The 23949-nt window shown below is 35.9% G+C and overlaps 1 protein-coding gene across 1 annotated transcript in view; it reads right to left on the reverse strand.

Moving 5' to 3' along the window:
* Window positions 1–23949, reverse strand: part of LOC119075776 (neuroligin-4, Y-linked) — a 192201-nt gene that overhangs the window by 43569 nt on the left and 124683 nt on the right. The window contains exons 4-5 of the mRNA XM_037182331.1: window positions 2120–2215; window positions 1944–2012 (exon numbers count right to left, since the gene is read on the reverse strand). Of these exons, the coding sequence (XP_037038226.1) occupies window positions 1944–2012; window positions 2120–2215 (165 nt within the window). The remainder of the gene's footprint in view (window positions 1–1943; window positions 2013–2119; window positions 2216–23949) is intronic.

The raw sequence follows: 23949 nt of genomic DNA on the forward strand, positions 1-23949 counted from the left end.
AATTATTTACCATGCCATTCACTCTCCGTGCCGAAGTTTATTTATAACACATAGTTATACGCACATAAAGCATTACTAATTGAATTTATGCCAGACAAAATTTGTCTTACGTAAACGATAATTAATTGTAACAACTAATATCTGTCTATGCGAGATTGTTATGAGATTTTTCATCCACCAAACCCCCGCATATTTCTATACCACGTCATCAATAATGGTTTGATAAATATACTTTTTGTGCGGAAACAAATACAGCGAACGTCAGGGAAATTTTGCTACGAATTTGCTTCAGCTGATTTTCCACTGGTCCAGGACTATTGAAGTAGTTGAACGGAGTCTGGCAACACTACAGACAAGGTTAGATGCGTTTTTACAGTTCTCAAAGTCTTACAGCTAATTTTGGAATTACTTTTGCAATTTGTTCAACCAAAAAAATTCATCCTTTTTTCAAGTGACCAGAACTGCCCGGTCTGTGGAGGATTCCCGGAAAAGTGACCAAAAAAAACCGTTAAGTAATATATACATATGTGCGATATATCGGACCATAACCTGGCCTTTTAAGGCCAGGTTATGCGTCCTGACATATGTGCGATATATCGGACCATAACCTGGCCTTCTTTAAGGCCAGGTTATGCGTCCTGACATATGTGCGATATATCGGACCATAACCTGTCCTTTTTTAAGGCCAGGTTATGCGTCCTGACATATGTGCGATATATCGGACCATAACCTGTCCTTTTTTAAGGCCAGGTTATGCGTCCTGACATATGTGCGATATATCGGACCATAACCTGTCCTTTTTTAAGGCCAGGTTATGCGTCCTGACATATGTGCGATATATCGGACCATAACCTGTCCTTTTTTAAGGCCAGGTTATGCGTCCTGACATATGTGCGATATATCGGACCATAACCTGGCCTTAACTTTAAAACAGATTTCCGTGACCTTTTCTTAATCAATTTGGACGATCGGAGGTGTTTTGGAAAGCTGATCTCACACCCTATCAACGATAGCGGGCCGAGCTCTGACATGTAAAAAGATCGGAAGCCTCAGCTCTAGGAAGCATCTGTTCTTTACTATCTTCAAGAAAATGTCATAATTGAATGACGCTTCGAAAGATTTCAACTAATTTTATTCTCAAAATCACAAGACTACGATGCCTTTGAATGATCTGCAACTATACGACTATGTTGAGTCTTTCCACACACATCCCAAAGCCAGAACTCAAGAAAAACTAGTATTTCCATCAGGTTTTTGAACTCTCTTCTGGACTTGGGGAAAGATTAAGGTGTCTAGAGGTCAGTTCCTAGAATTCCATCACTCCAGAAGGTCCACTTTCTTCCCAGATCTGAAATTCAAAGATAGCAAGCATTTCCATCAAATTTTTCGAACTTCCTCCTAGACTTCCCAGCTCTAGAACTCAAGGATAACGTGTATTCTTATCAGTTTTTTTTGAGCTCTCTTCTGAATTTGGGGAAAGATAGGTGTCTAAAGGTCAGTTCACAGAATTCCATCACTCCAGAAAGTCTATCTTTTTTCTAGTTGTAGATCTCAGAGATGACAGGATTTAGGAACTTTTTATGTTCTCTAGAGGCTAGCTCCTAGAATTCCACCATTCATAAGGATCCCTCCTATCTTCTTCCCTCTTCTAGAACTCAAGGACAACAAGGATACAAGAAAGGCGTAAAGTCTTATGAAAGTATTAAAGAGCGGGAATAATTTGAATTCAAAACTACGCGTCCTGATTTAATGATAAATTGATGATAAAAGACGAAATAATTATGATTTGGGTAAGACCAAACCATAGATCTGTCTTTAAAAATAAACAGTTAGCTTCGGTGATACTGAGAGTATTGATTGAAGTAACATTTTCAACATTATTCAATCAATAACATGGAAATCTTAGTTTTAGATGTAACGTTATTGACATTAAACACACTCACCTAAAATTCCCAGCCGATAGTTTAACGTAACAACGATAATTTGACCATAAGAAGCTAGAACACTTCCATCTAAAGATAATTGAGAGAGAGAGAGAGAGAAAGAGAAACATTTTATTAAATTAATAAATTGAAATATCGATAAAAATACAACAAAAAACGACAATGCGTCTACTAACCGTATGGATTTCCACTGTTGTATTCATAGGATTCGCCATGCACAAAAACCATTACCGGATATTTCGTCGGACCATTCGCACTGTCTCTCGAACCAACTGTAAAATATTGAATGAATGAAAAAAACGGGTTAAAGCCGAAGTCGAATGATTTATTGAATTAATCACATTCCATTTGAAAAGGATTTATTGGATTTCATTTATCACTATTGCATAGTTAAGTTTATTGTTTATTGTATGTTACTGGATGTTTGTTCGTCCCCCATTGTGGATGGGCGGAATCGAAAAAGGGGGTCTCTATTACAACTCAGTAGATTTGTTTACAATAGATGTTTTATCGTCATTCCATTCCGATAATATATTATTCATAGACAGAGTGAGTGAGTGAGTAAGTGAATGAACGACGGAAGAAGGAGTTATAACGTCGAGTTTGTGAATATACCGAGGGGTAAACCACAAGTGGAACAAGTGGGACACAGACTAGTATGCATAGAAATAATGATGAGTTATAGTAGCTACACAGAGACTCTGTGTCACAGAGCGACGCGAAGGATACCTAATCCAAATTTGTATTTTGTTTTTCTGTCAGTTTTGACAGTACAACAAAAGAAAAATTTGAATTAGGTCTCCTTCGCGTCGCTCTGTGTAGCTTGAGTAAGAACCTAGGTTACAGAAAATCTTATCTCAGGTCACTGTGATAACGAATGGAACGAGCTTTTCATTCTATGGAAAAATGTTGAATCAATTTTTGGCTCACGTGTTAACTCAGACAGAAACATTCTGTCTCTGACAGAGCATTGCAGACGAATGCAAAACAAACTTCACTCTAGAGGTAAGTTGGAAAAATGACTATATGGATCGGGGATATGAATGTCATCGTCTGCAAACAAAAATATTGCAGAAGTGAACGCAACATAAAATCCGTTCACTTCTGCAATACTTTTGTATGAAAGCTATGAAAGCTGGCACCTATGGGAGAGAATTCGGATGAAATTCTCTCGCATACTCTTACATAGGGGCCAGCTGTCATTCACATGTTCCTTCTATCTCGCCACAGGAATACCAAATTATCATTTCTCTGCTGCGAAATGATGACATTGTCCCATTGTCAACCTGGCTCAACTAGTCTTTTTTTCAACTTAAACAGTCTACTTCCTGCAGCGATAGACCATTATGACGGGGAAGTGTTTTGAGTGGGAAATTTCATTTGAATAAAAAACTTGTGTGAACTGTCAAACGTTGACACAAAAGAATTTTTCCTTGACTTGATACTTCCTGCAAGTTTGAACAAAAGACGATTACCCTGTCATAAGAGTCTATAGAATAATCCATTCGCCTGCAGAGGCGCTACATTTTCATTTAGTATTTTATTCTTTGCGCTCTAGCTTCTGGTGAAACAACTTCACTCTAGAGCCGTTTTAAGTTGATAAAAAATGCTAGATGAGCGGTGGATGAGTTGACTGTTTAAGTTGGGGAAAAAGACTAGATGACAAAACGTATTGGAAATGTACTAGAATTATATATTTGAGCTTTAGTTCACAACCACCAAAGATTTTTCGTTGTTCGGCTAGTGTTTTCCCCCCTCGGTGTATTTTAAGTAAAAGAGACGTATTAATCAATTGGCAGTGATTATGTTGTATACGTTTTGTATAAATACCTCAACAATACGCACCAGTTACGTGTGATTTATATTGGATGTTTTTAACTGAATTTAAATGCCATCAATTCTTTGCACAAAAAGGCGCCCGCATCATTCACATTTTCAATGGCTTACAAGCGTTGAGCAATGAATTTAATTAATAATTTATACTAAATAGGGAAATAAATTGACAATGTTGTACACAATCAGGGCGGGAGGGAAATATTCCGTTTCGTAGAAGAAAACAAAAAATCGTTTAACGCTTACAAGAATAGAAATGGTTGCGATTCTGAGTAAAACATTTAAATGGAACTGAAATAGAGGATGTTTATGTCACATGGAACACGGCAGAGTAAGACCAGACAGGAGCACTTGACTTGCCTAGGGACCTCAATTATCTCGTAGAATTATACTTTTCGAATGAAATTAATTCAATTTTAGGTCAGTCCTCATTTAAGTCCCTTGTTGTTGTCATGGCCCTACGTTAGTGAAGAGCCGCGATGCAAATCTGTTTACTCTAAAAAATGTGAAAAATAATCCGTAGGACTGAGTAACACGACTCTGTTTACTTTTCCCCCTCCACTCCTACTACTCCCCACTTATTTTATTCGTAATCTGGGCGTCCATACGAGATATCGCACGCCACATAAGGTTAAAATTTAGTCGAGATATTAAATTTCAAAACTTGGAAATTTGTATGAAGAAATGGATTTTCATACGTTTTGAAATTGATAAATTTTACCAACGTTTGTTACTTTGTCACTTTGTCCTTCTGTTACAACGAAACTTTCGGTTCATCGGTTCGCATTCGGTTAGTGTTCGGTTCATTTTGTTCGACGAAACCGTTGCTTGGAAGAAATCTGTATGACAACGGGGTCGTTTAGAGGTAATATGTCGAATGATTTTGAATTTGGTCGAGAGAAAATGTTTTGAATTCTCTCTCAAATAACCAGCTGTCATTCGACATTCGAAACGACGTTCCATTCGTCATTTTAGCATCTTTCTGACCTATAGAAGAATATAGTGTTTAAAAAGAGAATGTCAAAAAGATAATGTCTCCCATCGAACTCAGTTAAATCATACAAATGTTAAACGTTGGCAAATCACCCATCAAAACCAATGTTTCATTTTCTTTTTTCTCTCTTTTTTCGCTCTTTTCCTCTATATTTCTCCTCCTAAAAAACCAATTCTTTCGCATCACTTTCGGCACTTGGTTTTCTCTATTATTCTTGTCGGTCTGATTGTTTTATGTCCTAATTGATTCAAATTCGAGACGAGAAGACATTGCATGCAGCGGTTTAGCATTCAACGGTATGAAAACAATAGAAATTTCATCACTTTAGCCAAGTCAGCGCACTTCGAATTTCTCTTACATTTAAAATTGAAATTTCGAAAGCACATTGTTCCATCGGTGTAATACAAATTCTATTAATTTTCAATTCAACATCAACATTGCGATTTGCATGAAGATTTTTTTTGTTTTTCGAATGAATGAATGCAAGCTCTATTCTATCTGCCACAGTTTTACAGTTTACTGTAGACACTAGTATTGTATGCAACGCCGTACCTCAGAACAATTTATAGTCATTGTCAGTAAGAAAACCTATGCACCGAAAAAAAACCGCATCCCAACATCCTTTTCAAAAACATCAACGATTGGAGTAGCACAAAAACATAGCTAACGCCGACCCGTACGAAACACCTATTCGTATCAAAAGCCTTTAATGAGGAACTCTTCATTTCTCTTACTGCATTTTCTTCTCCACTGAAAAGCTGTTCGCCATTTAAAATCACTTACATTATCCACTCTTTGCCTTGCTATCACCAACAAATAAATTGCCGGAGCCCCGTACAAAGTCAAATTTCGTAAATTCCTATTTAAACAGCTATATACCGCTATATTTACCTATATTTCACTATAAATAAACATCTCACAGATGAATACGCTATTATATAGCTCTATATGCCTGAATATAGTTCATTATAGCTGTATATAGGTATATATAGATGTCCATATATGGGATGCCGAAAACGACTAAAACAATAAAATCCAATATGGCCACCGGCAGCCATTTTGTTAGGAGACCGGAAATTTTACCGACGCTTTGCATTCGTTAATACCTTTCAAACAAAAAAAAATTCATGAAATTCGGTCAAAATTTACTCGAGATATTGACTTTGACAAAATACTCCACGTTCACTGTACGGCCGAGTAGCCAGATAAGAGCTCACTCCAAGAGACCTAGCTCACGCTCCGGAGAACATAATTTCAAAAACTTTCCCTGATTGGTACGGTCAATACCTACCTATCTATAAAGCTAAAACGAACGAAATATGTTCAAATTTGGCCGACCTACAAGCAAAAACTGCTTGCCGCCCTGTGCCTGTTTCACACCAAGTGGTGTAACTCACGAGTCGGTCATCCGATTTCCATAAACATTTTGTTTTGTCGATCGGTATTGTAAATACCTTTAATTTGACGTATCAGTTACAAGTGTAACGTTTGAATGTCCGGAGATATCTTCGAAAAACCGTCAAGCACTTATTGGGCCACAGCTCCGAAGAGATCGATCCGAAATCACCCGTCTTCGAACTTAGCCTGTCTTTTGACATTACCAAACGAGGAAAAAAAGAATTTTCAAAATCGGATGCGTTTTACTCAAGTTAGAGAACCCACAGATTTGGCATCTCTATACAACGTGTTACAAACGTATGCGTAAACCTATAAGACCCCAGTACTTCGCACGGGTCAAAAAAATTTCGCCTTGAATCATTTCATACACTAAATCGTTGAGGACATAACCAATGCTTTTTCATGTTGCATGAAAATGTAACAATTGTAAATTTGAAATGAAAAATGACTTGACGATTTTCTTTTATATTATTTTTCGGTATTGTTCTGCCGGCACGTTGTGTGTTATACACATTTCGCTGTTGTTGGGTTAATGTTTGTGTGCGAGAGGAAAAACGCTCGTCAAGCAATTGTTCAGTTTATTTCGTTAATGTTTGTGCAGTTGGCTTTTGGTTCACACATCGAGAAAATACCGACTAGTATCGGGGAGGTGCGGGAATGCAGAGATCAGAAACTTAAAATATGATTCCAATTATAACTCCTTTAGAAAAGCGCCACAATTCAAAATAAATACCACCAAAAAACAAAAATCGCACCATCTGTCACTGAAAAACGAACGCATCCGTTTCTGGCATTGGTGATAAAAGTGAATTGGAATACAATCTCGGAGGATTCAATTTCTGTTTGTTATAGACCCTTTACATTCGAAATAAGACTAGATCGTCTGGAGGGAAGAATTGACAGCTGACAGCTGTAATCGGTTCGTTTTTGATTGCTTTCGTTCACTTTGGTTGAATGAAAAGTAAAAAGTGATCAAAAGCGAACGGATTACAGCTGCCAGCTGTCAATTAATTCCTCGAGACCATCTAGTCGTTTTTCGAACTCCTAAACGGTCTATCGACCATTTATGACGGGGAACCGTTTTGAAGGGAAAATTTGATTTGAACAAAGAATTTGCGGGAACTGTCAAACTCTTACACAAAAGAATTTCTACTTCATTTGACACTTCCATAGAAATGATAACAGATGGCGCTACTGCCGCCTCACCGGCGCTCTGGACACTTACAGCAACTTCAATTTTTAAAACAAAAATTAATTAAACGAAAACGTTAACAGAAATCACCAACTGAGACAATAGATCTGTTCCAAGTGTGCAGCTTACTGTCAAACGTCATCCACAGAGCCATAGCCACAACGCTTTTCCATACATTTTGTCAACATTTTGTTTGGTTGTCCATAGACTGTTTTGGCGGGGAAATCCTCTTTTGTTCAAACTTGCGGGAAGTGTCAAATGAAGGAGAAATTCTTTCGTGTCAACCTTTGACAGTTCCCGCAAGTTCTTTGTTCAAATCAAACTTCTCCTTCAAAACACTTCCCCCTCATAATGGATGACGTTTGCCATTTCGATGTTGCACTTGGAACAGACCTATAATACGACGAATCTTCATTGAACGTCGAAAATGTCATAAATGGGTGTGTTCACTTCTTCATTACAATTGGCGCAAGTTTTGTTTATTGGCGTTTGTTTAATTTTTGGGATGTGACAAATGTTACGTAGAATTCTATTTCAAAATGTAGGTCATTCAATATGTGCGAAACTGTTATTTCCCGCACTTCCCCCGGAGATCAGAGCCTGAACAACATTTTGTTGTAATATTTTGTGGCCCATAAAAAAACATTTTTTTACAGAGTTTAATCTAAAGTCAAATCGCAGAGTAAATGTTGCTGTAACACACGATTGTATGTTTTGCTAGATAAAAAAAAACGGGAGCACCGAACAGCTTTATAAAATCAACCGCGTGATAAATTGGCCTGTCTGAGTTAGTTGTTGTTTTCTCGACATGAAGACAGATTTTTCGTTTATTAAGCATAGCAAATATTTCCCAGTTCTTTTTTCATGTTAAACAATTCGACGAACCAAACATCACACACACACACACATAGTATGTCGGCGGTAGCGATTTTTCTCTATAAATTTTCGCCAAACTAAATATCCACACAATATCAGAGGCTGTGTGTATGGATCTCGGTGAAGCATAAAAAAAGAAGAAGAAGAAAACAGCAAACTTTGGCAGTAATTGATTTTTGATTGATTATTTACTTGTCTTTGTTTTCTTGTTAATATCCGCCGAACCATGGTACAAAATACCATAACGAAATTATTAATGTGCCCCGTCGCATATTATTGCCTCGTGTGCTGCTGTTCACTTTCAACTGAAGTCAGACGATTCAACGAGATTATAATTGAACATCGGAAAAACGTTGTGTGTGTGTGTGTGTGTGCGTTTTTTTCCCTTGGCTCACATTCTTTTTCATTGTTGAAAAATATGATAAGGATTTTCAACAGACAGATTAATCAAAATTTATGATGAACAGGCAGAGCATTTGAGGAAAGCATATTTTCTTTGCAAAGGGAAAATTTGCCTCAGACTTTTTTTTTTGTTTCTTCTCTCGCTGCCGTTCGGTTCACAATGTAGAAAATTTATTATTTATGTCTTGTTACACCAACGGTTAACGATGGATGAAAAATATTTTGCAAGTATTTATAGCTAAGCTGCTGCTAATGAGTAATTACTCTCACATGGAAATTTGTTGAATTTTCCATTCTAATCTTTTAACCTGTTGTCTTAATAAATTGCTATTATAATATTAATGGGTTTGTTGTATGACTTTATGAAAAATTAATTTTCATTATGAAAGTAATTGTTACCCCGAATAGAAGAAAAACCGGGAGTATACCCCGGGCTATATATACTGCAATATACAATGGAAAACAATCACTTACAATTAAAAGCCCTTTCAGTATGCCGTACAGAAATTCGCTGACTTAAAAGCAGCAAACCAATTATTTTTCATCTATTTAACGGTCGAAGTCGGGTAAAACCCAAATTGACAATTGTGTCAGATTGGATCTTGGATCATCTGTCAAAGTGACGTTTTAAACGTCAAACGAAAAAAAGTATTCGAAATAGTCAGAAAATGGTTTATTATTCCTCAAATCTGTTTCTATCTTAAGTTGAATTCATAGTCATCCGTTTTGTCTCCGTTTTGCATCCGTGCACATGACAGTGAATACTTCAAACAATAGGTCTAACCATGTGCTCGACGGAGACCACACTCAATTTGCAACTGTTTTACAACTCTTTTTTTCTGCGATTATCAATATATTTTTTGTTTGACGTTTAAAACATCACGTTGACAGATGGAAAAGAACAACTTTTGATCCAACCTGCCACGATGAACTAATCGACAAACGGATGCAACCAAATCTTTTACTTTTACTTCGACGATATATGGAAAATCCCAGATCTATTCAAAAACTTGAAAAAAAGTCAGTGAAAGTCAAAGTCCTGGCCGCCATTTTTCGAAGTAGTTTCCCCTCTGACTTTTCATTGTTAATAAATGCACTGTGTTGAATCCAAGCAATGTTACTCTGTTCGAACAGTTTGGTGATCCAGAGAGATGCTAATATGACGACTGGGTCGTCGTTTCGAAGGATAGAGGGAATATGTCGAATGACAGCTGATTTTTGAGAGATAATTCAATATAGCGTTAAAAGAGAGTAGAAATTTTGACGTATTACTCATCGAGATCAGTTAAATTAACTGGTTTTCTCCACTGTTTTTTTCGCTCTCTTAACACAGTATACATTTGCTCTGGACCAAATTCTCTCCGTTATGATCTGATGCTGAATTATATCATAAAAACGGCTGGCTAAATTGTTTAAAAAATAACTCCGAATCATTTCACGTAATGTAAACAACTATCTTCTTCGACTTCCTACACTGTTATGCGGTTGGAGAAGCACAAAACTGAGATTAAAATGTTTAGCAAAGTCTTTCTTTTTTTTCAGATGTTTCCATTTTAATTGGAAGATTTAGAAGTGAAAAACTTTCCATAATTCACTTTTTGCTAATTTCTTTAACCTTTTTTCCGGCCAAAATTAATTTTCATTAAAGATCTAACTTTATCTGCTATTTATGTAAATGTGGAGTCAGCGTGCGGTGGCAATGGGAAAAATATTTTGTTCAACCGGCCAAGCTGTTCCAATTTTCGTTCGGGTTTTTTTTTGGAAACGGGTAACAGATTTTTGCTGTTCTATGAATTATACCGTCAATACGACCATGACCGACAATGTTTCAATATAGCAATCAATTTCATTTCGTTTCAGACTTATTTTGATTTGATTGAAGCAAAGTAAAATGTTGAAATTTAAGAAGTCTTTGCAGGACGTACGCGTTAAAAATTGCACCCACCAGAATGGTTACATTGAAGATATAGAATGTGGGTGGTAAAAGAAAATCTCAACTCCCTTTGAGCCCTTTAAAAGGCAGTGGGTTCAAAATTTGTGTCTTTTTTTATGACCTGACTTGATTTCCAAGTGGTGCAAAATGTAGAATGAAAACGAAATATGTTATTTACATGCTCCAGGGTTGAAAGTGGCTTATTACACACCTAGGGAAAAGTAGAAGATTGGTTTAGGTTTCAAAACAAAGGATAAAAAGTTGAAAAGTAGAGCTTTTGTGTGAATTTTGTTGATCCGAGGCGAAGCCGATGTCAATAAATACGCGAAAACGATACTTTTCAACTTTTATACCGAATTATGTAATGGATTTTCGACCCTAGGGAAAACAAAAGCATGTAAAATCCATTCCATAACTCGGAATAGAAAGTTGCAAAGTCTCGTTTTCTTGTGTTTATTGACCTCGGCTTTGCCTCAGATCAACAAATTCACACGAAAAATTTACATTGCAACTTTTTACTTCTTTTTATGGAAATAACTAGGAAAAACTTGTCGCTTTGGAGACATTGAAAAAACAAAAGCTGCAGTTCACGAAAATTTGCATACAAATTTCGTTCTTCATTTGACACCAATATATTCATTTTGGCGATAATTTGAATTTTCTAAGATTTGTGACGGCTATCTTAGCTATCTTACACAAAGACTACTCTCATCGGGTCTTTTCTATATGGCTCAAAAATAAACGCTGTCGAACAATAGTTATTTGCATCGCTTGGTTTAAAACCACGAAATTACACTATATGTGTGAAGTCGTTTATCGAGACTTCGACTTCGTCTCGGCGAACGCTGGCTGGACATTTACACACCGTCAATATCGTCCAAAAAAAACGATATTATCGTCCAAAAATTTTTCATCCAGGACGATAATATCGTCCACAATAACGATAAAATTGTTCAGAAATAGAAAATAACGATAATATCGTCCAGCGGATATTTTCATCCAGGACGATATTATCGTCAAAAAAACGATATTATCGTTTTTTGAACGATAATATCGTTTTTTAGACGATAGTATCATCTAAAAAACGATAGTATCGTCCAAAAAAACGATATTATCGTTTAAAAACAATAGTATCGTTTTTTTAAACGATAATATCGTCCAGAAAACGATAATATCGTCCTGAAAATATTTTAGAATTTATAATTTTAGACGATATTATCGTCCTGGATGAAAATTTTTGGGACGATAATATCGTTTTTTTGGACGATAGTATCGTCTAAAAAACGATATTCGTTCCTGACGATATTGACCGTGTAGTTATGTCACCTCTCCCGGCGAACATACATATGCAAAAAAATTTTACAAAAAAAAATCTGCGTCGCAGATTTTTTTGTCTGTTCCTGAACATCTGCCACTTTGCGACGCAGATTTTTTTGGTAAAATTTTTGTTGCTTTCAGTCAATTTTTTTGGTAAAAATTATTTGGCAGATGATGACGAAAACTGAGCCAGCTTGTTTAAACTAAAATTGGGTGTACAATTTAATTTTTGCGTAACGAAGCTGAAAGCGTCAACTCGAGCGATATCATTAATTTTAGAAATTGTACTACGAAGAATGCGACAGATTTTGTGGAAGTATTAGGTCAAAAATTTGACGATAATCGAAAATTTGACGAAAATCAAGGCGAAAATCGAAAATTTGACGAAAATCGAAAATTTAACGAAATTCGAAAATTTGGTGAAAATCAGCTACATCGAAAGATACCAAATTACCCCAAATGTGACCAAATTTTTCTAATTGCTCACCATGTAAACCGTAATATTCAAAAACTGTGAATTTTGAAATCTCTACCAAATTACAACTAACTTCACAACAATCAAGCCGAAAATGCGCAATACAAAGCCGAATAACTTAAATAGCCAGAGGAAATGCCACTGTTAAGTAAAACATCGTTCCCATTCCTGTTTACAAGATCTGCTGAGAGAGAACTAAAAAAGAGTGGTTTCACAAAATAACATAAAACAACCAAAGAAACGATTCGTTTGTTTTTTTCTCGATATTTTTAACGTTGCGAATTGGCAACGGCCACATATAACATGCCAAAGGTACAAAACTTTATTTTACCTGGAAAATATACTAATTCCAGGGGGTGGCGCCATCTAATATGCAAAATTACTTCTCTTGATCAAGTGAAGCAAAACAAACAGAGCAAAAATACTCTTCCCTTTCCCATGGCTCGCGTGAAGCGAATAAAAAGACAAAAATCCTGTTTCGACCTCCGGATCCAGTGGCGGTCAGAGGTTAGCGTGGTCTAACCATCTTCAGTCGTTTCCACTGGTCCGTTACACGAGACAGCCGTAAATTGTAATCGACCAATGGTACAAAACTTTATTTTACCTGGAAGCCAGACTAACTCCAGGGGTGGCGTTATCTATTATGCAGGACAATCACCAAAACAAACAAACAAACAGAGCACAATTACTCTTCCCTTTCCCTGAAGACTGAAGATGGTTAGACCACGCTAACCTCTGACCGCCACTGGTTCCGGAGGTCGAAACAGCATTTTATCTCCACTTTCGCTTCACGCGATCCATGGGAAAGGGAAGAGTAATTGTGCTCTGTTTGTTTGTTTGCTTTGGTGATTGTTCTGCATATTAGATAACGCCACCCCTGGAGTTAGTCTGGCTTCCAGGTAAAATAAAGTTTTGTACCATGGGTCGATTGGACACCGAAAGTGACCAAATTTTTCCATCTGCCCAACATACCCCGAAAGTGACCAAATTTTTCTAATTGCCCACCATTGAAACCATAATATTCAAAAACTTTGAATTTAGAAATTTCGACCAAATTACAACAAATTACAAAAATTCTGATTTTTCCTGGGATAATGATGAATGAAACATACGTTCTAATGGCCTGACTAAGGTTCCGGCAAAGTTTCATAGAGATTGGCTGCGGATTTTCAGAGATCGATAGATAGACAGACAGAAACATAGATACAGTGAACGACATCTCAAATGTCTCATTGTCATTTTTTTCAGAGAATGTCATTGTGAATTTGCAATGACACAATAAAATTCTCAGAAAAATTTGACAGTGAGACATTTGAGATGTCGCTCACCGTAGTAAGTTGAAAGATTTTCATTGTTTGGAGAAAGCCATTTTTCATGTATTTCACTTGTAATCGACTTGGAAAACGCAATATCTCCGGTTCCTGAGCACTTTGGTAGGCGATAGCTCATTTTCTTTGTATTTCAAGTGAGAATATTTTAAAAATAATTTGGTTTCGATATTGGACACTTTGGCGAAAGTAGAACACTCGCCTATACATAGTTGCCGCGTCTAAAATGGTTATTTGTGTACCTGTTTTGGACGATTGATTTTAGGCAATTTCGCGGATTGTAGGCCGAACGAAGTGAGGCTTACAAGCGAAAGTGCCGTAAATCAACCGTCTCAAACAGGTGCACAAATAACCATTTTAGACGCGGCAACTATGTATAGGCGAGTGTTCTACTTTCGGCCCCGAAGCATGAAAAAATTGTTTTCTTCCTTTTTTGAGGGGTTAGACTGCGTCAAGTCCTCCGCTATCGCTTCGGATCTCCACATGATGAAATTGATCAAAAATATATTGAGAAAATTGCCAGTCAAGGGATCTGACCCGCCGAAAATGTGGGACCTAGTCCAATGGACATTTTGGCGAAAGTAGAATTCATCTAGATTTCTTCTTTTTTTTTGGATGTTAGACTGCGTCAAGTCCTCCGCTATCGCTCCGGACATGATACCTCTACTAGCATCTACTATTCGCATGACAGACGTTAACGAAATAAATTGTAATTTCTTTATTAATGCTGGGAACAGTGCTAGGCCCCAATGCTCTTCAATGTGAAATAAAGTTTAAAAAAATCAAATAGGAAAATACGAAATATTTTGTCTCCAAAACGTTTTTGCCACGATAAATCATAGTGCGGATTTTCCCAGCACAGATCGACGTTTTAATTTGTGAATAATGGATAAAAATTAATTTCAGACTTATGGATGCCACGCTGTGTAAAGTCGCAGGTGACGTTATACCTTAGTAATGTTTACTTCGACAACATCATCTAATGACAGGGATAAGGAAGAATTTCCAATCCCATTCTTCCGCCCATTTTTTTCCGGTTTTCTTTTCAATATTTGTTTTTATTCGGTTCTCCAGAAACGATTTAAATAAAATGAAATAAAATTCAATTGGATTTCAAGTCTCTCTTTATGAAAGCGGAAATATATACAAAGTAAGAATCAGATATAGAAATAACCCTGCCAGCGGCTAAATAAAACCTTTATATATGCACATGATAAATCAAATCTTCACATAAAAAAATTTGTTACTTTTGTTTGTTAAAACAAAAAAAAAAGCAAAACACACAACGGGAACGATGGAAATGATGGCGTTTTTCATATGATTTTTATGTATTGTTTTTGTTTTATAAATGGCATAAAACAGATATCAACTTTTTGACAACCAATTTTTGACAATGTTATGGATTGTAAATATACCTCAAAATACCGACAGGCATGTACATTGGAGAGGGAGGAAACGACAAAGAAATAATACCCTTACAACACAAACATGATCACACACATTTATTATATATATGCGAATAAGGGGGCAAACAAGTTCCCGCAGAAAATTGTCCGAAAGAATTGTAGGTGTTTGAGTGGTACGGAAAATATTTTCATGTGCATTTCTGTTTTCTTGAGTGTTCAAACAATTCCAATTCCAATTGAAATTCCATTATTTCCACTAAATTCTGAAAATCCGATTCAATTGCAAAAACCCTGAAAATTGCATTTAATTCAGTAAAATTCTAATCGAATCCAGAAGTTGCATTTAATCCCGTAAATTCCAATCAACTCCGAAAATTGCATTTAATTCTATCAATTCAATTCGTCTTGAAAATGCCAATCAACTTCGAAAATTCCATTCAACTCCGAAAATTCCGATCAACTTTGTGAATTCCTCTCAACTACGAAAATTCCATTCAACTCCGAAAATTCCAATCAACTCCGAAAATTCCGATCAACTTTGAGAATTCCTCTCAACTACGAAAATTCCATTCAACTCCGAAAATTCCAATCAACTCCGAAAATTTTGATCAACTTTGAGAATTCCTCTCAACTACGAAAATTCCATTTAACACCGAAAATTCCAATCAACTCCGAAAATTCCAATCAACTCCGAAAATTCCGATCAACTTTGTGAATTCCTCTCAACTACGAAAATTCCATTCAACTCCGAAAATTCCAATCAACTCCGAAAATTCCATTCAACTTTGTGAACTACAAACATTTAATTCAACTCCGAAAATTCCGATCAACTACAAAAATTCAATTCAACTCCGAAAATTCCAATCAACTCCGAAAAGTCAGATCAACTCCGAAAATTCAGATCAACTCCGAAAAGTCAGATCAACTCCGAAAATTCAGATCAACTCCGAAAAGTCAGATCAACTCCGAAAATTCAGTTCAACTCCGAAAATTGCAGTTAATTCATATGGAAAATTCAGATCAACTCCGAAAGTAACATCAACACAAAAATACATTCTTGAACACTAAAAAACTAAGTTAAAGTGGAGTCACAACAATCCCAAATATCCAATTCAATTTCTACTCTAAATTCCAATATTTCCATTCGAAATTCCAAATATTCCATCCAATTATCCTTCGGAATTTCCTAAGTTATCAGAAACTTCTCAAAGTTTTCGTCAAGAGATTTTTTTGAAGATTTATTTTCATTCTGTCGAGAGATTTTGATGGATTTGCTTTCAAGATTTCAAGAGACACAAGAGCAACTCCTTTACCTGAAGTTTGAACATCAATAGAAGCTCAGGTAAATCTGGGTATTTTTCAGTTATACCTGAATTCTGACCTGATTTTCTTTTGTTTTTCAGACTTTGGGATAATACAAGTCAGGTCACTTCACACTCAGACATTTTCAGTGACTGGTTCGACAGCCGGGTGTTACACTGAGTAACTACCAGCTAGTGTGAATTAACCACACTAGGGACCACATGCCTAACATGAATTCCGAACCACGCCTTCAAGTATTGAAAGTAGAAGAATTTGTTTTGTTGCGCGCAGGTACATCTGGCAACACCTAGAAGCGCATCGAACCGGCTCGAATCACAACTCAACCAGTAATTAGTTGACGTTCTAATTACTTTTTTTTGATGCGGTTGGATTTTGAACCCGCGAGATCTCGGCCAGAGTTTTTAGTTGAAAGAAACTGTGGTAACCACTGAGCTACTCAGCCATCAAAGTGTTGCTACACCTCTGGAATGGAGAGATGTTCTTAGACAATTCATTTTGTTTACAAAGTACTACCCTAAATCGACCCAGTTTTTTGTTAGCCGCCTAAAATGTGCGTGAGGACAAACAAAAAAGTTTTTGCTTAGAATTCTGCTGTACGTCGATCCCCCGTTATCCAAATATGGAACAGATTTTCACTGACTTTTCCGAGCATTATGCCAGAATTTCCCGACACTGTTCAACCCCTCGCATGGAAATGTAAACAATGTTGACCTATTTTCGAAGCAGAAAAAAAATTAATTCTTCGAAACTAGATAAATTTTTTGTTGTAAACTCGTGCACACTGTTCAAATGGTGAATTTGTGTCGTATATTTATACAGATACTTTTCCCATACATCCAGTTTAACCTCGAGTTTAACCCTCAAGAAAATATTATATATCTTCGTTGGTAATCCCTGGCATGTGAACATTATTCAAAACACAATTATTATACACATAAATAGATCTTGCATAGAGATATATATGAGTGAGACTTCTTAAGTTCTCTGGCTGTTAAGTAAATACTTTGTATTAATATGAAACAATGAGAATTTTTCCTCTGCCATGAGAATAATTTAAATTTTCTCGCATTAGACATGATACGGCGAACTGGAAAACATTTTTTTTTCCCTAAAAAACATAATTTTTGTTTTAAGACAGAAACATTATTCAATTTCATTAAGAAGTTTAAAAGATTTAAACATGAAATATAGCGAATGGAGTTGAAATATCAGTGGGTGTGTGGGTATATATGTCGCACATTGTCTACAAGAGGAACGGAAGAAGGAAAGTGGATTTACACTTTTTTTTAGATTTTTTTTTGAAAATTGGATTACATTCTGAGATGAGCTTATCTGGCGCGAGAGAAAGACAATTTTTTTACACAAACGAAGCATTTTATACGCTAACCTTCCATTCGAATAACATTCCATCAAAATATAAATAGTCGAGGTTCTTATGTCGAAAAAAAAACCGTTTTGCGCGCTGAGGAAATTATCGATCATTTGACAATGGGATATAGGAGTCAAAGTGGTGGAACTAATTTTTTTTTTGTGGTTTTCGCGAAACGGTAATATCGGTAAAAAAACCGGTTGAGTTTAAAACTAAAATCTTGAATATCTCAGTTAAAAAGCAGCATTTTCTAAATTTAGTTTACTCAAAAGCCTGATTCATTGCCGTCATTTTATGTTCACTTCCATCAATTCCATCGCTCTACCCTGTTCTCAATCCTAGAACTAACAGATTATGTTCGCTTCCATCAATTTTTCTTGGTTTTCTACTGGATTCGTACCGTTTTTGAGGTGAACAGAGCTAAGTTCTTATGATTCGACTATTACTGAACCCTATTCCCAATTCTAGAAATTACAGATTACGTTCACTTTCATCAAGTTTTCTTGGTTTTCTACTGGATTTATAGCATCTTCACGGATTATGTTCGCTTCCATCAAATTTTCTTGGTTTTCTACTGGATATGTAGCATGTTCATAATAACAGCTAAGTTTATATGATTCGACTATTCCTGACTGATCTACCCTGTTCCCTATTCTAGAACTAACTTCACTTCCATCAATTTTTTTTTGTTTTCCACTGAATTTGTAGCGTTTTTGAGGTGAACGGAGCTAAGTTCCTATGACTCCACGATTTCCGATTGCTTCGTTCTATTCCCAATCCTAGAACTCACGGATTACATTCACTTCCATCAAATTTTCTTGGTTTTCTACTGGATTTATAGCATCTTCGAGGTGAGTAGAGGTAAGTTCCTATGATTCCAATATTCCTGAATGCTCCGCTCTATTCCCAATCCTAGAACTAACAGATTACGTTCGTTTCCATTTTGTTTGGTTTTCTACTGGATTTGTAGCATTTTTCAGGAGAGAACAGGTAAGTTCCTATGATTCCACTTATTTCCTGAACGCTCCAACGTAATCCGTAAGTTTTAGGATTGGGAACAGGATGTGTTTAGTTTTACACTAAACCGGTTATTTTACCGGTTCGCGACACGCACAATAAAAAAATTACTTCCACAACTTTGACCTCTTTATGATATCCTATTGTCAAATTTTCGATAAGTTCCCCATCCCCAACGACCGGATTGACATAAGAACCATGACTAAAAGTTCAATGTTTCTTCGTCGTAGGAAGTTAATGCGGAGCGGGCGCTTAAATGCTTCGTCTAACTCGGATATAAAAACTTTCGCTGAAGTAAACAAACATTTTACGATGCCATCAGCAAAGAGGGATGACCCTAATAATCAATTTGTTTGTAATTACCTTTTGTGAAATTTGATGACAGAAAGTTTACAGCAGGTACACGCTAATGGGTTATCTAACACAGTTTGTAAACATTTTTGTTTTGCTCACAATTTGGAGATTTAAATTTATTTCAGGGAAAAAACGCGAATTAAAGATGTTGATTCAGTTTGATTTAGTTAAAATTTGAACCGATTGAAACGCCTTAATGTATATTTGCTCGCGTTCGTTGAATGAAAAGTGAAAAGTGAACGAAAGTGATCAAAAGCAAACAGATTACAGCTGTCAGTTCATACCCCCAGGCTGGGCCTATTTTTAATTCATTAATTCATCAAAATTCATCAAAATTCACGAAAATTCATTAAAATTCATTAATTTCAAATTTAATGAATTTAATGAATTTTAATGAATTTTGATCAATTAACGAATTAAAAATAGGCCCTGCCCCCAGCTGAATAATTCTGAACACATTATAACGCTAGCAGAGTTTACGGAGTTTACTCGATTCAAGCAATCACTGACATTTTGTCCATATGAGAAACGTCAGTATATCGAAGTCATTTCGTATATTATTATGATGTGTTGTGCATTTTCCCGCAGACCATCTTGTCTTTTTCCGAATCTGGTAAAGTGACGTTTTAAACGTCAAACAAAAATAAATCTTCCAAGTTCTCACAAAATCGTTAATTTGTCTTTAATTCAATTTCACTGATAGAATTGAGTAAAATCAAACTATATTGTGATTAATCAGCATATATATCTTAGTTTGACGTTTCAAACTTCACTTTGAGAGATGGAGTAGACAGACTTTTGATTCCATAAGTCACATTTTGTTTCAATCGGATCGTGTTCATCGTATATCAATTTTTCAAAGCTGTTCTTGTATAAACTGGTGAATAACTCAAAATAGATAGGCTGCTATCAACTATCTACTTGATAGGAGGAAAAAAGTTCAATTTGCAATGTTATTTGCGCCCTTTTTCCACATAATTTTTTATAGAACATGAAGTTAGCAATAAGGCCATATCGCAAAAAATTTGGGGTTTCATCACAAATTTTCCGATAATCTCACAAGTTTAAAGATTATATCACAAATCTTGTGATTTATTGGCATGGCATGGGAAACGTCAATTATCTCTAGAAAGTTGTCGTTAATTTGAAAATTTCTTTTTCGGAGGAAACCATAGCACTGCTCCTAGCATGAAAATAGAAAATATTCCGAGGCTGATGAAGCCACAGTGGGCACTGCTTTTCATTTGCAAGTGTAGATGACCGGTTTTCGTTAAAACGTACAATATTAAGCGGTAGCTCATATCACTAACGCCTCCCAATTTGACGCTTGTCAATTAAGTGTTCATGCGGAAACGCATTTATTTGAATATGTGAGCACTTCCACCGAAGTAAATTAATTTTTTAGAACCCAGTAGGTTTGTTCCAAGGTCATTTCGAAATGTCAAATTTCCTTAACATAACCTCAACTTTCAGGTTGACGAAAATTTTAACGAAAAATTTACAAAGAAATTTGTTGATGAAATCGTTGTCGTTCGTGTTGTCATAGTTCGGGTTTACAGTTAATTGGAACAGACCTGTAGTGATAGATTTGTTCCAAGTGAATGTAAACACGAATTTTCACTGGCCAAACGAACATGATTTCATATCCACAGAGAACGGTTTTCATATAAATATTGATCCCAACAAAATCTCTATGAGAAAAGTGTGACGCTTCGTTACGCAAAAATTTACCCAATTAGTTCAAAATTAGTTTTAAACAAAAAAACCAATTAGTTCAAACAAGCTGGCTTAGTTTTCCTCATCATCAAAAAAAAATTTGACTAAAAACAACGAAAATTTTACTAAAAAAATCTGCGTCGAATGTGGCAGATAAATTTTTTTGTAGATCTGTTCCTCTGTCACTTTGCGACGAAAATCGAAAATTTGACGAAAATCTAAAATTTGACGAAATTCGAAAATTTGTCGAAAATCGAAAATTTGTCGAAAATCGAAAATTTGTCGAAAATCGAAAATTTGTCGAAAATCGAAAATTTGTCGAAAATCCAAAATTTGTCGAAAATTGATGATTCATCGGTTGAGGAAATTTTCAAAAAAATTCGCAAAATTCAATCGGTTTCAGGGGCGGTCGAGTGAAACTAGCAATAAAACCAAGGTTTCAAAGTTAAAGTCAAGATGAGTCGGTTGTATTGAGGGACCGTCCCTAGTCTCTAGCTTATTTGGCTTAAAGTAGCCAATTATACAATTAGCGCGATAAAATCCCGCATCAGTCAAAAGATTAAATGACAGCCATGACAGCGTTCATTCCTTCCTTTCTTCGGATTTCCCGTCTAAATGTTAGCGCCCACCACTGCCCGTTCATAACAATCACTATTCATTCATATAAGCTCTATTCATCGGTCTTATCCAAATTAAATAAAATGGAAAATTTTTACCGAACAAATTCCATCGTAAATCCTTCAACACTGTAATCCGTAACTCTTAGAGCCGGGCAAAAGTGTAGTGTATATATACGATGGGAAGATAATGTACCATGACATTCACTTTTTTTTTGGTCGTTGTTGTTGTGCTCTCACACCTCACATAAAGTAGTCATGTCGTACTGTTTAGCTTGATGTAATAAAGTATTTCGTATTATGCTCTTATAAAGTTATAATCTTGTTTTGTTCCTCGTAATAGTGTCGCCTTCAATCTTCCTATTTTATATATTTCTCGCTTTTTTAATAAATTCCTCGACAGCTTTTTTTATTTATTATATTTTTGCGTTCTTTATTTCATTTTTCTTTGTGTGGAGGTACCACCAGGACCGCATCTATTACGGCGCTTTCGCATGCGGAAGCATCCAAAAGTTTTTCAACAAATATTTCTGAGTAAAGATTCATCCGTCACATACGGCTATTCATCTGTTATCGATAACGACGACAAACATAATGATGACAAGCTCTGGGTAATATGGTCCTTTATATAGTAAAATGCATGTTACAAAAATGAAGTACAAGATTGGAGACAAACCGATTAAAATACTTTGATCTATGGAAATAATAGACCTGATAAAGAGTGTAAGGATCGACCGTTGCAGATTTTCGTCGGCGCTGCAGTGAACATTGAATTTTTTTTATTATTTCACCAGCAAGTAAAAGAAATCAAAAAGATCCTGAAATGAAATTGTAACAGACATAGATCAAGTCCTTTGTTATTCGAAATGTCACAAATCATCCACAGAGAACATAACCTGAAAATATGTGAAAAGCTGGCGCCGTTTGATAATAGATCCAAGATTTATGGTTCTTTTCATGGTTTCCTTGTAAAATAAAGTGCAAAAACACTTTCGCCATACAAGAAACGGCAAGTTGCTGCAACTCAATGTTTCAATTTTGATTACAAAATTGAGGTTAGGGTTCAATAGCGCAGTGGATAAGTCGAGACGTCACATTGAATTGCCAGTCTTGGGTTCGAAATTCAACTGCAACACATGTTATTCTATTCATCAGATTGTCGTCCACAATAACAACATTTGATTGAATTTGATTTGCGTCTCGATAACGATAACGTACTGCATGAAGTCTTGTTTGTAAATGTCATTCAATCAGCTGGACGAAAGTCTGTGACGGTGTGGTTTTGTCCTTCTCTGCGCAGAGAAATGATAATTTGGTATGCCTGTGGCGAGATAGAGGGAATATGTGAATGACAGTTGGCTCCTATGTGAGGAGAATGTAAGAGAATTTGTATGCAATTTCTATGTCTATGTGTCTTTAGTCTTTCTGTCATTCTTTTCGCTAGCAGTTAAATAGATCATTGTCAATGTCGTCTGAAACGTCAAATAAGCTGTCATTTTCATAATTCTAAACACAAAGATAAATGTTAAGTTGGTACCCATGGGGCGAGATGGATGGAACATGTGAATGACAGCTGTCACCTATGATAAAAAGTCTAACCAATTTTATATGAAATTCAATCGGATGCTTCTCGCATTATATTCCATAGGTGACAGCTGTCTTTCACATGTTATCTCGCCGCATGCATACCAACTTAACATTTTACTGTAAATAAGATGTCAAAAAAATCGTTTTTTGAGGTTAGCTTTGCAAAATTGACAGCTTATTTGAGAGAACAAACCGCTTTTTGACATTTATTTATATTGACAGAAAGTCCATGCATTTTCTGTCAAAACGGTTAACTGTTCACTTAGCTTCATTGTGGAAATAAGTTTGTTCACTTAAGTTTCCTCGTACACCCTATGCAGTGGATACGTCCCTGGTATGCCATTTTTATGGCATGTTGTATATATATACGTACTCGGCGGAAAACGAGTGTGGCTAAAATTGTCTTATGCTCGTAATAAATAAAAAGCTGTTTTAATAAACTTAAGTGTTGGTAATATGTTTAAAAATTGGATTTTTATTAGAAAATATTATATCTTAAACGAAAATATGTTTTTTTTTGTTTTTGCGAGAAGGATACGTTGACGCCAGGATATTGTAAATGTAGTCGCAGGGTGACTTTTATTATCAGCATAATAATTATGTACTTTTAACATCGTCATTCAGCTGTTATGTTTTGGTAATTCAATTAGAAGATTCATTGAAATTTACTGAGTTCTCGGTGGGTTAATAGAACTCAAATAAAAGTGTAATGTCAAGTGGAAAAACTTGACTTTTGTATTAACAAGAAAAAGTAGTTTAGTTGGCTACTCTCTCTAGCAAACAAACTCTCAGCTCAGAGTGTCAGATTCACACCCTATTCTACAAACACTATTCTACATTTTGACTGACTACGCTGTAATTTACATGTA

This window comes from Bradysia coprophila, unplaced genomic scaffold, assembly GCF_014529535.1.
Source record: "Bradysia coprophila strain Holo2 unplaced genomic scaffold, BU_Bcop_v1 contig_232, whole genome shotgun sequence".
Lineage (NCBI taxonomy): Eukaryota > Metazoa > Arthropoda > Insecta > Diptera > Sciaridae > Bradysia > Bradysia coprophila.